Raw genomic sequence first — 17753 nt, forward strand, 5'->3', positions numbered from 1 at the left:
TTAAAACGTCAAAAGATAAAATACAGTGCATATGCAAGTTTCAAATAAGTTTGTAGTGTGGTTTGAGCGATAGGCTATAGCTGAATTTTAAAGAATAGAAAGTTTGTAAGTTGCAGGGTGTATCATCGTTCGCGGGAAAAAGGGAAACATTACGATAAAAGCATCTCTGGAAATCAACAGGCAAAGCGTCAACGCTACGAAAGGAAACAAAATTAAAATTAGTTTTAAATGGGGTATAAAGTGCCGACAGAATCAACTTGGACTCAAAGTTTGCTATTTTTAATCTATGCACAAAGTGTCTGAAATGAATTTTCATATCAAGTATGGTTGCTGACTTGCACGAAATATTGCAGTCTTGCTTTGTGTCTTCGTTTATGCACTAGGGCCTGTTTGCGCGACCATCCAGCATATATGTCAGACAACATTAACCAGGTGTGCTAATGAATGGACTGTCGTGCTTATTTCTTATTTTGAATGAGCTTTCGTGCTTATTTCTTATTTCATTATTTATGAAGTGAGATAATTGGGACGGCCGACACTAAAATATCGGCGTGCAAAAATTAACTTATTTTTATTATTGATTAAAACAGGCTGTTATTGTGACTAATTTGTAAAACAGCTGATAGAATTATTGAAGTAATGAAATACTTAAATTGAAATTTAATAATTTACTCAATTGCCGATTTCATTTTTCTAAATTTTTTTCTGTAGCCAATGTATTTGATTACAGTAAACTTCTGACAGATTTATAAAGAAAAAAACGAGGCGTTGCATCCCACTTCCCAAAGTATTAAAAACAGAGGAACAGTGTTTTTATTCTCTCTCTCTCTCTCTCTCTCTCTCTCTCTCTTTGGGGGGGGGGGGGGGGGGGGGAGAGAGAGAGACGTAGGGCGCGCGAGGGAATCTCCATCTCTGGCAAATGTCAATATTGACAGGTATGCATATATAATATCCTAATATATATCATACAAAGTCCCTTTGAATCATTCAGTTATTTATATTGCAATTACAATCATTTGTGGTATAAAACCGATTGATGTACTCTTTTTAACTTATTAGTTTAACGAGAAATTGCTGCATGACCTAATCCACCGTGCAGTAAAATATAATCACCATAATCGACATTAGTAGAAGGGTTTTAATGAGTGAAATACTTGTTTTCCGAAATTTCTGTGTGGAAGCAAATGCCATAAGGTTCTTACACCGCTACTGGTAAGCGGTAATTTGCCATATAAACCCGAGACAGGAATTACCATTGCGGCGATCGCCTCACTTAACGTCTCACCAACCACAATTTTCAAAATAAAGATTTTGAGGTGAAAGTTGCAAAATCGGTTTCTCAAATTTCTTTACTTTATTTTTGTCCTCACAATTGTGATTTCGCAAAATCGGTTTCTCAGATATCTTCTTTTACCGGAGCAACCACGAACACCGTTTCAACGCCTATTTAATGACGCTATTGAGGAGTTAAATTCCTGCCACCGATTTCTCCTAAAAGCCAAAGGTCTGATTTTATCGCTGAAAAGGCAAAATAATGCCTTTGTGTAATGAATCATTGAAATAAAGGGCTCATACTCCATGAAAAATTATATAAACGAAATTGAGGGCACGAGATTAAAGCTCACGCACTTGCCGTCTTCTATGCCAATTTTGTGATAAGGTCTTGTTCGGGGATGAAATAACGCCCCATGCCGATAGCTGTTAAAAAATGACGTAAACGCTCCTCCAAGGTGTCTATGCTTATGCTAAGCTACGCTGATGTTTTATATTTTCGATGGGATTTTATTGGTTCTAATCAGCAATAATTGAATAATTAGAAACTAAAATAAATTTGAATAAAATCTTAAATTAAATCTCGTCTTCAGTATTTTGATGAAAAGTTTTCTTAATGATACTACACGTATCATTTGTTTTTTCGCGCATAAGTCTCAGTTTTTATGTCAGATGTCCATTTCAACAAATCCCGCTTTAATTGCCGGATATTAGTTGACTCTGTGTTCCACCGGCAAGTTCATACACCACTCGACCTCGTACAGGTAGTGCTACGTCATACATAGGCTCTTCTTCTTCCTCCTCTCCCTCTTCCTCTTCTTTTTCTTCTTCTTCTAGAGCAGGGTTACTTATACCCTCTCCATAATGACTCTCTGTAGTGTGCGACATAGAGTTAACAAGTGAAGTTGTTGATACCGATCTCTCCGATTGGCGATAAACTTGGACCTTAGCCCCCTCTGTGACGTCACGTGACTTCACGGTGGCCGAAGTCTCGTCTGGTGTCCAGGAAACTCGCGATATGAGGTGGACGAAAGTGAGCAGGCGGTGTGCTAACATTGCCAAGAACTGAATTACTAATAGCACGGAAAACAGTCCCAGGAAAAGCAAACCTGAAAATCAAAACGCGGTTCTATTTACAAATTGCTAAAGTCTGCTGGATTTCAAATAAAACTGTGGACATGCAGATGTGCATTCCAATATAGCAGTATGCCTACTGTATATTGGCGCAATAGCTTTTTAAGTTTAGTTGCAATAGGGAATTGGCATACAGCCCTGTACAAGATATTAAAAAAGATGAGGGGGGATACCCCCACCACCCCGTGTTAGAAGAAATATTTGGCAATTACGGTACAATTGTGACATTAATATTTTTCGATAATTCCAACACCACCCAGCCCTCAGTTCAAATCCAAGGTCTTTTGGACTCTGGTAACCAACAGTGTGTTCAAAACTAAAAAAATAATTAGAGTTAAAAGAACTTACCGATTGGATTTGTGCCGAACAAGCTCAAGTCGCTTCTTTCGTCGTCCAGGCTTAAGTTTCCAAGTGTTAGAAATATAACCAACCAAAGCAGATTACAGATGGCGAAGGCCACTAATGCTGAATTGCGGAGCTCTATTAATTCATCTGAAACGTACAATTGTTATATAAGACAAGCTTTAAAAAGCGGCTATTCTAGAACGACTATTTGGAATTGTTTAAACTCTCCACAGGTTTTAACCGATAAAGATGTACATGCGGATAGCGTGAGTTGTGATGCTGTATGATGCTCAGCAACACCGGCATTACCTAAAAAACATGAAATAAAACCATTTATTTAAAAATAAATATCACCAGTGTTTCAAAAGCAGCTTAACTTAAGGCAAGTCAGAGGCAAGCTTTCCCCTTCAGCCGCAAGGAACATTAGGCCACACTTTTTTATTTTTATGGATGACATCCTCTGGGGACCCCAAAGTCGGTGCGAGCGGGCGAAAAAAAAAAAAACGGTCCAAAAAAAAAAAAATGCTTAAGAAATGTTATGTTTTCAGTACACAGCTGGAAACACTAAATTACCACAGAAACACGTATCAAACTAACAACATGTCTTTATCCATGCTCTCAAAATATTAAAGCATTGTGAATAGGGCCTACTTCGTAGAAAGGTAAAAAGTCATGAATATATATGCTGCATATTACCAAATCTATTTAAGGTTATTTCATGCATTCTGTTGGTATAGCAATCAATAAAACAAATATCAAATAAACAGCTTGTCTTTATTTGTAGGCCTACTCTCAGAAAATTAAAGCAGTGTAAACACTTCACAGAACTATTAAAAAAATGAAGCAAAGATAGGCCTATGCTTCCTACTACCAAAGCTAAAAAAGTAATTTCGGTCGATGCCATTTTGTCTACTTCGACTCACACGTAGCAACCAACTATCGGGCGGCCTGTCCGACCTTCAGTCCACCAAATACCACGACGCTCTTGTCGACCCTTTTTTCGCTACAAAAAAAACTGGTAGCCTATGTGCTGCTTTGGACAGAATGTCAGTGAAATTTTCCGGGCGCGGCCAGCCTTTCGTATAATTGTAAAAGGGTGATATCTTCATGTCCAACATCAATGGCAAACCAATCCAAAACGACGGCCCCCGTTCTCTTTATGACTTTAATTGTCGTGTATTTTGAAATTAATGCTAGAGATGAATTTGCCATATTTCCACGTGGTGATAATACGCATGCGCAGAAAGCTCATTTTCCGCACTCGGAACTACTCGGATGTCTCCGCAGTCGACAATGACAGTATGGAGCTTGCGGAATTAGCCGAGGATTGCCGATTGCATTTTCCGGCAAATTCAATAACGACGTTTGCGACAACCGACTTCCTTGGGGGGGGGGGGGGGGGGGATTTTTTTTTTTTTTTTTTTTTGGGGAACGGACTAAAATCGGTGCGCGCGCAGGATGTCATCCATAAAAATAAAAAAGTGTGGCCTTACGTGCTATCCAGGATGCACTATCTGCATCATTCCATCAACAAAAGTATCACTAATTCCACAGAGATGCAATGAGGCCATTTTTTCCTACTTCTACCTTTTATCGTATTGCAGACATGCTTTCAACGTCGTCTTAAGACTTTAGGGTATCAATGCTTCCATGCAGGCATTTACCTTCCAGCGCCATCTTGGATTCCTTGAAGACGGTCTGTGGTTTAAGTTTCTCTTCCACCACCTGCGACCAAAACTGATCCTCTTCCGAAGGTGCAGGTGACGTCACAGCCATGTTGATTGCCCTGCGCGTCGTCATAATATTCAGTTCCTCTGGAAATAGGGATAGTGGTGTTTAGAAATGCTACTATTTATTCTATTAATCATGTAACCTTTTAATTCACCTTTTGGTTCCTTTTTGGTTGTTCTATTGAGAGCGATTCACATTTTATCATTGTGACGCGTTAACCTGTGATGTCATTTGTGATAATAATTTCACTCCAGATGACCATGAAGAACGTTTACAGCTTCAGTAGATTCACAACAACATTTTATCATTGTGACGCGTTAACCTGTGATGTCATTGCTGATAATAATTTCACTCCAGATGACCATGAAGAGCGTTTACAGCTTCAGTAACTCCCGAAGACCGACTGCAGAAAGTATAATCAGTATAACCTTAGAATAACCTTAGAAGTATTATCGAAGCACAGTTTTCTTCAACAGCTTGTCCTACGATCGCATAAACTAAACACGGGTTAGGTACACTCCAGATGACCATGAAGAGCGTTTACAGCTTCAGTAACTCCCGAAGACCGACTGCAGAAAGTATAATCAGTATAACCTTAGAATAACCTTAGAAGTATTATCGAAGCACAGTTTTCTTCAACAGCTTGTCCTACGATCGCATAAACTAAAAAAGAAAATCCGTTTAGCAAACCCAACGAAATGGTCATTTTTTTTCATCCTATTGGAACCCACTCGATTTGAAAATAATTGATTTAGGCAAAAAAGTAGTATGTTACCTGTAGTTGGTTCCCGAAGCAACTGGATCACGTTGTACAGTCGTTTGAGGTGACCTGTAACATATGTCATGATGACGTCATTCTTTGCTGACGTCATCCTTATGATTGTGACGTTAGCTGTCAGTGCATTTGTCAGAAGGCCAAATAAACATTCCATTCTTAGAAAAACTTTTTGAGGCCAATAATTCAGTAACCCGATATTAATTTTTCATTGTGTTCCACTGACTACATTTGCAAACAGAGTTCATAATGAACTGTGGGCGCTTGTGCTTCTCGTGTGCCAGGGCACCTAAATAAAAATGCTTAAACCCTTGCTGGCCGCATTTTACTGTATAGGCTATGTAGTTACTAGCAGTAAAGAATATTAGATTATTAGATAAAGATTTAAAGACGTCGTAATACTACATCTATATACTTCATATCACATTAACTATTTCACCTGGTTTGTACACGCTGAACTTTACTCTGAGTTTACTAAGCTCCGTTGTTTTAGGGAGTTCTTCAAACTTGGGGAGCATGGTATCTTCATACCCCTCCAAACCGACACTTAGAATCCACGCTCTACGCTCGCTCTAAAAAGAAAAGGTTACTTTCAAGAGGGCTGGGTTATATATATAAATCTGTACCTTACAATTATTTAAATAACAAAAAAAAAAAAAAAAATCCATCGGACAGAATAACTTTATTCTATGTACCCAGTGATGAAAAAAAAATCATATTTGTCCATTTAAAAAATAAAAATTAAAAATAAACATTCGAAAGATGCACTAAAAACCAAGATTTTTTTTTACTTTTGACGACCTTGGAAAGTAAAAACCGACAGGCTGTTCCTTCGATTAAATTGTTTGAATATAAACTATAAAATGAAAGGTATCCATATTGCGGTACCTCAGTAGCGGGCCAGTAGGGGTCTATGGTGAAGGCAGGAAGACCGGCGGCCGCAGCGTGGACCGCAGCGAGATGATCTGGCTTAGTGATGCCCACAGACCGAATTTCCTTGTAAGTAATACAGAATAGTATACAAAAAGGCTGCATTCACATCGAGTTAGTCCGCGGTTCCACTTGAAAGCGTACTGCGGATCAAATGGTTGTGAACGCCGCATTTAAATGTGACAAGTACAGAGCTGTGCAGAGCTGAAACGCTCGGTAAATGTAACAGTAGCGGCAGTATCGAATCAAACTGATTATGTTAGTACGCTAGCCTATTTTTCAAGGTTAAATATATTTGTCTTTTGTGATGCGCCATTTTCTTACGATTTCTTAACACATTTGAATACAAAACATACAGCTCTCAGTCTGTGCCTAAGGCATGACAACAATTGATTTTGGTCGGCCACGCTTTTCCAAACGTAACTACTACTTCACTACTACTACTATATGTGATACAATTTCATCCACTACTGGAGTAGACAAAACATCTGGGTTTTAGGACTAAGATCTATTTTCTGCCTAACACTCATTTTTTACACCAGGTTTCGAGGATAAATTTACCTCTTTAGTCATCCCTGCGATAAAACTGGTATCCCCGTAGCCCAGGGTTTTGAACCAGGGGGCGCACTGCTTGATTTCCTCCTGGAAGAAATTAGCCTCCAACCAGTCTTCCACGCGCAAACAATCCTCCGTGGTCTCTTTCTTATCGTAATATGCCGTGATTTTAGACCTCCTAACGGACGATTGTCTTCGTAGTTGGACATTTGAAGGGCGCTCCTTATTGTCTTTTTCTAATATAGCAATTTAGTCATTCTTAAAGTATTATTCTTAAAAAAGGTGTTACAAAAAGGACTTCTGGTTTTTCTGGTATTTATTAGGGATCAAGAGTTCGGAAAATCAGAAAGTGTACAATATCATTTATTTTGGATCGAGTTAAGTTGTATTTTACCTTCCGGCGTATTCTGCGACACACTGGCTTTCCGATGAGGCACGTTGCTGATGATAATCGGCTGAGGCGTTGTTTTCGTGTTCCGCCAAGCACAACTGGAGTGGAGTGAAAGACAATATGGTCTTAATTTCAGAATGATAATGGCATAGATAACGATGGAGCACACGTATAAGTTAGGGATTTAAACGGTTGCTATTAATCGAGGGCTTAAAGATAAATATTACGCTGGGTTCTCGTGCACTGAAATACGCATATGTAGAGCCAAATTCACTTCCATTTAATTACACCGTTTTATTATACGCGAAGAAAACTATGAAGGTGACCTGCTTTCTAATGCAGTTTTGTAGGAACAGAATGATATTTTAAAATTGATATTTATTAAAAAACAATATTCTTAATTTTATTTAACTTCATAACGTATTTAAATGTAAATATTGTTTTAGTGAAGTATGATCGGTACAAACCATACTGCTTGGAAAGCTTTCACCACAGTTGTCAAAATGTCATCATCAGCGCCACCAATAGTTTTCGCCTCCCTCGTCCCTGTAAAGGAAATTATACAATAAAACAAAGTGACATCACTCTATTATAATGCATCACTGTACAAAATATAGCATATCAATTAGAATAACATCAAAAATATCCCGCCAGAACTGAAATGTCATCTTCCATACATATAATGTGATTTTGTCGCAGCATATCAACAATGGTGCGAAAAAAAGCCTTACACCAGCACCTCCGGGCTTTTGTGACATTAGAGATACTTGCTTTTCCCTCAGTGATAATCCTAGCCGCCAGCGATTGAATTTCTGGAAATCCGCAACTGGGCACATAACAGCAATATACCAATTTCAACGGTGATGACAATGATGCTAACAGTGATGATGATGTACGGTATTTACTCACAATATTCGAATGTAAAATAAAACGTCCACCTCACCCCACGACTGGTCTGTAATGTTGCACAGACTGTAGATGGTCAGGAATAGGTACCCAGCAGGCAGGAAGAACAGGTAGGTAAGACCTGAAGGTAAGAGAACACATGAAGTGACAGTTATCTCCAACTATTTCATGAATGGCACGTGCATAAAAAAAATACGTCAAAATATTACAATCGTTTTGAATGACAATTGATATAAAGGAGTTTTTTTTAAAAAAAAGCTCTCCAAGTTATTTATCAAACTTTTTTATATTTATGTTTAATGTTTCAACAAAATTATCGGTGATGCTTTTTTTAAATTAAACATTATATAACCACCGACATTTTTATCATACAGATTAACTTATTTTTTACTCGTGGTATGCTGTGCGTATTGTCCTACCCGTGATAGGCACGTACCGTGAAAAATACAAGTGAATTCCGTCGGATGGACGACTGAAGCAATGAGGAACATGACAATAATAGTCGTAAAGTAGATCGAACTAGTGGGTATTGGCATCTCCCAGATCTCTGAAATATGGCAAAGGTTTTCTTTGAAGTGTGAACTTTGTCATTTTTATATGAAAACAAAATGCATTTGCAGATTATATACACTGTAATGTTATTGAGTTTATAGAAAGTGGATGATTTTGCTCAATGTGTATATACTAGTGGTTATAACAACCGTAGAAAAGCACCAAAGTTAACTGTTTTTTTTATGTCTGACAGGTGCGCGTGCAAATAAAATATAAAATATGTATATCATATGCAGAAAGAGAGAGATTACCGTAATTGTATTTGTTTGCCAGTATGTCTGGAAGAGCGGAGTATTCACTGACCAACTGACGGATCGTTCCAATGAATGATGCTGACGTAATCAAAGCAAACACGGCACTCAGCAATATGGCAATCTGAAAGACGGACATGCAGGCACATACTTGAAAACTACATCATCAGAGTTGAGAACTCAAACCCAGAAATCCATTTAAACACACGTTTTGATTCATAATACTTTTTTTTGCAAATTTTGACAAAGCACCCAAGACAATGGTAAAGTAATTTAATAACGCATGCATAACCATCACTATTTTCTTTTTTAACAAATTGCTATATATAAAATTTAACAAAATCACACTTTCCTCTAAAGAAATATTATAGCTCTTATTGCCCCAGTTTTTGTGTACTTCATATGTTTTGAAAACAGACTCCCCATAACCGTCCGTGCCGAAACTTCAACAAAAGGGGACGATCTGCAGCAATCCCATGCCATTTAAAAGCACTTACATTCATTTGTGTGTCTCCAGATGTCTTTAGACAGATGTACAAAAAGACGCCAGACAAAATGGTCAGTATAATTGCCACCGGGAGGTTGGGTATATTGAAAGCAAAGTCCAGTCCACCTGAAAAAGGCAGTTGTAAACCACAGAACAGTCACACTAGTTTATTAAAAAAACTATTTTCTGTAAAGAGTACGAATTTCTTTTATCACCATTTGATATACCACCGATATCCTGTAGCTATAAAGGCTATTCTCGGCACTTCCACCACTTTTACGCATATTTATGTTGTATACATGCAGTCAGCATTACATTATATTACTGTATGAGTTATCATTAACATACATTTTATTGCTGCAAGGCCTTAACTTCACATTCTTTCAAAACGTCCTTGCTATTCTATTCTCTGACACGAATTCCTAACAAACAACTATGGACGCCGCTCTACCTGCTATGACTAATATCACGGTGGCTGGGCCCACGAATGAAGACACTAGAAGAGCTGTCTGGTAGATCATGAACAGCGTGGACACGTGTGGATTCTTGGTGATGATTTCTTTGAAATTTCCGATCAGAAGGAACATATTGGCGATGGTTGAAACGACCCAACGCCGGCGTTGCTTGAAGAACTCTTCGAAACCCTCTGGACAGAAGGTTTTGTTCTCGGCGGCGCCTGTGTATGCTAAGTGGTAGCTGGCTGTTATCTTAGGAAGCAAGAATATAAGTCGATAAAATATATGTGTAAAGGTATACAAACTCAATCGTCAATAATTAAAATGAATTTTACAGATTTATTTTACAGACGAGACCAAAGACGCCGTGTCCTTTACTGGGAAAAACACAAGGCAGTTTAGAAGCGCTGGTGAATATCGATATGTTGCAAGTCACATGATTTCAGGCCCTACCAAACATGCACTGAATATCTGAAAATATGGCTCTATTCTACCATATTGATACACGCGTATTCACATTACTGAAGACTGTTATTATTTACAAATCAGTTTTATGTTACCATTAGTGAACACAGCCACCGGTCCTCCCCCATGTCTTTGTACAGGAACTCGAAGGCGCTGTTGGTAGTGCTGCCGTATATACTGGTCACTTTCCTCAGTACATTACAGCGGTACAGACTAAAGCAACCCGGGGCACACAGTACACTGCCCAGCATATGGTTTGACACCTACACAATACATGACATTCCATTTTCTAAACAGTTCCTGCTTACAATATGGAAAAAGAATCTGATGCCGCTTGCCTAAATTCTCTAAAATACAGGCAGAGTTACTCAGTGTGACATGGTTTTGAAATGTCCCCTTACTTGTATCTCACATTTGAATAACTTACATCCTAAAAAAAGATTTGTTGAGACATACCTTACAACCCCTTTCATAATCACCTTACCTTATTTGCATACAATATATATTACAAAGATCTTAGATTTTTCAAAAAGAATACCTTTTGAAACCAATGTCCAACAGCATAGTCAAAAACCTGGTATGATACTACGGGTTGCACCTGTGAACCCAAAGGGTGCGTCCTACCGCACACCGCCCCTATCCTAAGCGAGTCGTCCCTAAGATAGATTTCTAACAACGCCTCCACAGAAGGCAATGTAAATTTGACGTCTGCGTCGGTGGCGAGAATGTAACTGTTCTGGAGTCCTGTGAATTGTATATCGTGACTAAAAATAGCAAATCTGAGAGGGAGACAATAGACGTACCCCTCAATACGGTTGAGAATATTTTTTTCAAACAGATAGACTAAGAGGAAGATTAGTGTATATTACACCCACACATTCATAACAATATGATTTTTTTTTTTAAACAACGTTTATTCAAAAGAATGAAGTGGAGGCAAGGCGCTGGAAGCATTATATGCTCTCCACAAAATTAAATTAAATAAGTAAATAAATAAATAAAACAAATGGATAGGTATATACATATATACAACAGAGTAAATGTAAAACTTCATATATATCAGGAGCACAAGTTAAGTACAGAAAGAAAGAAGAGGAAAAGAGATAATACCTATTAAGTGATAACAAAGTTTACGAGAAGAAAATTTGCAACAGTGTCGAAGATAATTTCATTTTGGGTGGGTGATAAGGATTTATGACCGTAGAGAAATAACGACAGCTTTTCTTTTTGTGTTTTGAAAGAGGTCTTGCTTGCATGTAGAGTTTCATTTATTTTTTGGTAAAGGGGAGGGTACTTTGAATCAATTCAAATAACAATATGATAAGAAGAAGAAAAAAAATTACATCCTAATTATCTCCCTTTTACCATGCAGTTGAAGATGTTTGCATACATTTATCAATTGAAACAATTGCGATACGTGAGATATTAACTAACCAAATGAGATTAAAACAATTTAAATATAGAATTGGGGCACATTTCTGTGTGTCCATATACGATCTGTAAGACGTGAAACATTTAGACATGCAGTTTATTTTCCTTACTTTGCTCCCATTGTTTCAGTTCCTCCGCAGTGGCTCCCTCTCTCGGCTTCTGGTTAAGGTAGTCAAGCACTAAGGACAAATACATGATCTGACTCCATCTTTTCTTATTCTTCACCTGAAACAAAACAAGGACATATGTGTGTTATTATATATAGGCCCTAGTTTCAGGGCACGTCGTCGTATTTAATATTCTCAAGATAGCCATATGTACAACTTTACTAGACTTTCAGGACTTACAAATTGCCCTAGGCATTTCAGCTATACATGGGAATACAAATTATTCATAATATTGATTAAATGAGAAAATATCTCCTTTTGGAGGCGTAAGCCGAGGCAGCTGGGCAAAACTCTTAGTCTGATCTTACAACACATACCGGTAACACTGTATTGGTGTTTAATGTCAAGTAAAACAAAGCATTTAGTGCAGTATTTATAACGTGTAATATAAGGTGCATAAATGACTAAAAGACTGAGAATAAGCACGTTTATATGTGTACCTTTCTGTTGTCCTTAAGATGAAGATTAAGACTCATGGTGTACCTTTCGGGGTCCTCCAGGGCCTCCGTACTATTCAGCGGGAATTTCCACGTCAGACGCATGCCATATTTGGTCCTCACCTTCTCGAAGCCTTTATCTCCGGGCGCGAAGCTAACATCTGGATTGTACACATGTATATATATGTAATACTGGACATGCGTCCGTGAACACAGGGATAATTTGAAATGGAAACCGATCAATCTTGCGATAGCAACCGATCAAATGATAGACCACCCTCTTTATATCGTCTGGTTGCGAATAACGAAAAAATGGTCGGTTTTCTGTCTAAGGTATACGTAATGTGTGAACACAGCCTATAGTTAATTACATATCTGTTTTGTGAGGGGTCTTGGATTGCACCCCCTCCTATATTAAAAGCATGAAAATAATTTGTTAACTCTGTAATATTATTAAAAAGATAAAGCCAAAGTTTTTCTAGCTCATCTCCCTTTGCACTTTTAACGAAAGCATCGCCCGCCTTTTTGACATAATTTTGAGAATTATATAGTCAAAATACGATGATACATCTGTCTACAATAATGGTTCCGCATGTTCATTTAATTAAGAAGTTGTGCAGCGCACATAAAATAGTTAAAATGATTTACGATTGTAAAGTGTCACCACTACAGTTATCGGCACAAGACAAGATACCGTGCTGTAAGTAGAAAACCTACCAAAAATATCTTGCAGCAACGACAACAGTCTCAGAGTATTCGTGTTAAAAACATCTCCTTTCTTTTTAGTATCGAAAGCACCATCAAGCCAGATGTGGGAATAATAGGCGGGGGAGTTGGCATGTCGGTCATCGCGCACGCGCCGTAGGGACTGTAGGAGTTGACCCATTTCTTCAGCAGACTGGAATTGAAATAGTATCCATATTTTGACGTAAGTTCACAGAGTTTATTATAATGAATTATTAATAAATAATATTAAAATAAGAATATAATTATAAAATTATACACATCATGTCTTTCGCTTACCAAAAATCTGAATTTTCTATATAAAAGTGGACCTTCAACTGCCGTCTCGATAACAATAATGAACAACAGTGGGGAATTTCTAGGCCTATATGGTGCGTGTTGATTCAATATCTATCTGGGGATACTAAAATCAAGCAAGGAACACTATACCTCATTATACATGGTTGTGTTAATGTATATAGTGGCTTCCTTTCTGAGATGATCTGGGTTACGTTTGGTTGTGTCTGTGCGGTATGTCTTCCTATTCAACCACAGCCATTGTTCTAACATCACTCCGTTATAACTTGACAACCAAAACAACTGCAATTGGACAAGATATAAAATGACGCGGTGCCTGTAACAACAGGTCAAGATTGTTTACCATGGTAAAGACCCCCACACTCACCGGGTTTTGATGCTTTCTAACCCATGGGATCCACGTGGTTTGTTCAAAAGCTATATAAGGAAGCATTGTCATAGATACTCACCTTCCCTTGTGTTTTGTTTAACTGTTCTGTCCCGCGTCCCGTATCAATCCCGTTCCACCGTTATACTTATGTGATAGAACGCGCCTAGTAATGACAGTGGACTGCATTATGTAAAATTAAATTTTATATCTACTCATATACTATTGTATTGAACCAAAAAGACTTAGTTTGGTATTTTGCTGAAAGAGTGATTGGCGATATTCTTGCAAACTTTACCTGTGATTCTTTCGCCAGTACCAGTGTTTTGTTATTCAGAATGAAGCGGCCAATGGAGAAAAAATTCACAATGAACAATATCACTATTGCTAAGACGCCAATAGCGGCCTGGTGGCCAGTTAGAGAGTCACAGTGGAAATGAGGCAGAAGAGAGCACGTGTTGACTTCCCCAACGACGAACGCGGCAATAGGTGTGGCAAGACTTAACGGGATGAAGAAAAGCGACAGATAAGTCTTGATATTGAACCTCCCAGCCACCGTTTTCTTAATGTCAAACCCAGCGTTGATGGAGTCTGCAAACCAAGTGAAGATGTAGCCCCCGAAGCTTGTCAAAATATTGAGAAGGAAGTATCCAAATGCCGGATGCGTTAGGAGGCGAAGATGGACGTACCACACGGGTCTCGTAAGGAACGTGAAATAAGAATAGTTACCATATCTCACATAGCTAAAAAGCATAGGGAGGGTGAAGGTCAGTACCAGTTTCCAAAAGTTAGAAAGAATTCCCGCTTTCCATCTGACTAACTTGTCTGGTTTCTGATGTCCAAATCTGTCACTCTCTCCGTTTCCCCCATGCACCCCAGACTTTATCAACTGTCTCTTTAGCATCCACGGCCACCATGCAAAAGTCAACAAAAAGCAAACAATGGGTAGAAGCCACGCGTCGGATGCCCTGTAGTGCGCTTCCATATCAATTTGTTGAAACACCGCTAACAGACACAGTCCCAAAATGTTGAGGACGACAAACACCATGTTGACGACCGTTTCCGCCTTGCTGCTGCATCCGACCCCGAATGCTGCGTCACTGCTACCAGAATCCTCCATCTTGTCGATTTTATCGTAGCGGAAACAGGAAAGTCTGAGGAGGAATGGTTCCACCGTTGCCCATATGTTTGGCCAGATGAACACTGTTGTTGACACGGCTAGGGCCGTGAAGGCTGACATCCAAGGAAAGAGAAGTAGCACAACCAGCCAAAGCCCAGTAACCTCAAAGACACTTGACACAAACCCCTGCAGAATGATAAATAAGCGTTAGTGAAAATTAAGGCTTGATGTTTGCTTTTCAATCATATTATAAACAATAATTTGTAAATACAAAATATAGTAAAAGCGGCACCTACATTCACTTTATTTCCTTAAGATATTGAACGCACGATTTAACTTTAGCTACGGGTGCGCAGTGAAATTAATGCTAAATACCTTAGTCGAGACATCAAAGTGCACTTGCCATCCATTGCATCTTTTATCAGTATGGATATGACATAAACTGCAAGCATCAAATACAAGAAAGAAGCAAGTAATAAATATATTAGTGTAAAGCAACAAAAAATCTCACCACAAGTATTGCTCCAACAGATGGCCAAGGTTTGCTTGAGTTCTTATCGCAGCCACAACTGAATCCTCCGACCCAGATACATCTAGCCAAAGAGAAGACGTACGGAATTCCCAAAAGTAACACCAGCATGAAAATCGTCACTTGTTGATACTCTGGCAGTTCCCCTGCCCCTGCTGTGTGGTTAGATGTATCTCCAGCGTAAGGTTTGTAGAAAAACGTCAGTGGCGTTGCCACTTCGTCAACGTCGAGGAACGTGCCATTGACGTGGTCTCCTAGCGACTGTGCCACCGCAATGGCGGATATTTTGCTAGCGACGACGCAGAAAAGTACCGCTATCACCGTTAGGAAGGAGACAACTATCTTTGTGATGCGGTAGCATTTCTGTTCAGAACCTTCTTCCCGTTGGATGCTGTCTCCATCTTCTGCAAATACGGCAGCTGCTTCCTCTGGTCTCTCGCTTACTGTAAGATTAAACCGTTTTCCAGGAAAATTCCAAACTTGCTCGTAGGCCATTTCAACTCAACACGGAAAATCAGACGTGCAGAGAATATTTCCGAGTGGCAGTATAATACTCACTATGAAGTGTATGATTTGATTTCGATGAACCACTCACAGGTAGATGATCTGTAGGTTATCTGTTGGTATTTAATATCATTCTTGTCTCGTGCATGTTCCATGATACCGATATCCTCCCTTCCCTTATCATCCCCAAACAGATAGAATTAACATTCAACGATAACGACCACAAACCATTCCAGTGTAGAAGTGATATAAAACAAATGCAAGGGGGGAGGGGGGTCTTTTGATTTGCACAGAGAAGGGAAAAGTAACAATACCTCGTATTGCGTATCTGCCTCAAATTATGAATAATATATAAACCTGCCTATAGATTGTTTTCCATATGGACACTTGTATTAACTTTTGCTCAGATTTGATTGTGAATATGGAAAGTACATATTTCTCTTTTTATTATAAATTATCTCTACACACACTGGACAAAAGAAGTGTCACCCCTACTGAGTCAATACTATGGGGGAGATAAATGACTGTGGAATGATATGCTCCTGGTATCATTTTATTAACATCAAATTTCACAAAAAATCACAAAATGAGAACAAAATATACATTCTACCAAAATATGTAGTTTCAAGTCCAAAATTAGTACTTAGTGGCATAGCCACGTGACCTAATAATAGGTGCCAGTCTACGAAGCAAGGATTCATTTAATTGTCTGATGCGTTCAGGGCTTATGCTGGCCCAAGCATGAAACACTGAATATAACAGAGTTTCTCTGCTGGTTAGACGGGCATTTGTAAAAAGTTTTGACATATCATTCCACACATTTTCTATTATGTTTGTATCCGGACTCTGGGCAGGCCACATCACCCTGCGAATGTCCTGTTGGTCAAACCAATCATCAACTGCTCTGGGCCTCTGACAAGGAGCATTGTCATCCTGGTGAACAGATGGATAATTCCTTTCACCAAACATGTTAGTAATAGATGGTAGCAAGTCTGACTCCAAAACATCGATATATTTCTAGTGATTCATGTTTCCATTAACCACTATCAATTCGCCCAAGCCATAGATGCTGATGCAGCCCCACACCATGATGAATATGCTGCTCCGTGTTCGAAAATTCAGTGCATGATGTTCAAATGCTTTACCAGCAGTTTGCCAGCATAGTACCCGTCTGTCATCAGAGGTCAGACCAAAGCGACACTCATCAGAAAAAATATATAGGACCAATTGTCATGAACTGTCCAGTTCCAGATCCTGTTGACCCTAGTTTACTCTACGTTGCCTGTTTTGTAACGATATAAGAGGTTTCAGTCTTGCTACCCTGCTGTACACTCTCTGAGCATGTAACCGACGCCTAGCAATTTTCACAGACACATTCTTATGTGTGAAATTGTTCCACTGTGTTGTCAACTGACAAGCAGTGTCGAACTTTGACAACCTGGACATCAAAATCAGTCGTCGGTCTTCACGGCCAGTATTTTTTCTTGGACGACCCATCAGAGGCAATTTGTCTCTTGATCCAGTGTTTCTATACCGAGACCAGACCCTCTGCACGGTTCTGACTGAACAATTCAATTGTATCGATATTCTGACATTGCTTATATTCCGCCTCTTCGGGTTAATAACTTGCACCTATAACCGTTAGATAATTACCTGTATCTTGCCATACTGGAGGAAGACAGGAATGACATTTGCTGTACATGCACAAGACCAACAATACAATTCCATGGTATAGCGGTTTTACACTCATTAGTCACATTATAAGTAGACCAGGCATTATAAGTACCCAAGATCTGCCTACTTTCATTACTGTGAGTTAGGGGGTGACACTTCTTTTGTCCAGTGTGTGTATGTGAAATGTAAATAATACGGTTTAAATCTTCAACACAACTGAGATTTTTTATGGGC

At 38.9% G+C, this 17753-nt stretch overlaps 2 protein-coding genes across 4 annotated transcripts in view; one reads left to right on the plus strand and one right to left on the minus strand.

Annotated features, from left to right (window-relative positions):
* LOC106151928 (contactin-associated protein 1-like) overlaps nucleotides 1-17753 on the plus strand; it is a 142241-nt gene that overhangs the window by 102253 nt on the left and 22235 nt on the right. The window lies entirely within an intron of this gene.
* On the minus strand, nucleotides 1694-17705 carry LOC106151890 (uncharacterized). Its single transcript, XM_087015555.1, has 22 exons — nucleotides 15324-17705; nucleotides 13991-14998; nucleotides 13458-13607; nucleotides 13002-13182; nucleotides 12288-12445; nucleotides 11791-11905; nucleotides 10788-10993; nucleotides 10345-10512; nucleotides 9781-10036; nucleotides 9340-9455; nucleotides 8843-8966; nucleotides 8476-8586; nucleotides 8077-8160; nucleotides 7601-7679; nucleotides 7137-7231; nucleotides 6749-6978; nucleotides 6146-6253; nucleotides 5697-5829; nucleotides 5258-5311; nucleotides 4416-4565; nucleotides 2755-2898; nucleotides 1694-2381 (listed from the first exon to the last, which is right to left on the minus strand). Exons 1-22 carry the CDS (start codon nucleotides 15834-15836, stop codon nucleotides 1969-1971), a joined length of 4596 nt encoding a protein of 1531 aa, XP_086871681.1. The 5' UTR covers nucleotides 15837-17705; the 3' UTR covers nucleotides 1694-1968.

This window comes from Lingula anatina, chromosome 6, assembly GCF_051362555.1.
Source record: "Lingula anatina isolate TDL-2025a chromosome 6, LinAna3.0, whole genome shotgun sequence".
NCBI classification, from domain to species: domain Eukaryota; kingdom Metazoa; phylum Brachiopoda; class Lingulata; order Lingulida; family Lingulidae; genus Lingula; species Lingula anatina.

Excerpts from the sequence above, each read along its gene's own strand:
- LOC106151890 (XM_087015555.1), bottom strand. The coding sequence starts at position 15,836 with ATGGCCTACGAGCAAGTTTGGAATTTTCCTGGAAAACGGTTTAATCTT. Across the intron at positions 13,183-13,457 it reads ACACAACCATGTATAATGAG|TCTGCTGAAGAAATGGGTCA; the intron begins GTATAGTGTTCC and ends TTTCAATTCCAG. Across the intron at positions 5,312-5,696 it reads GTTCAGCGTGTACAAACCAG|GTCACCTCAAACGACTGTAC; the intron begins GTGAAATAGTTA and ends CATATGTTACAG.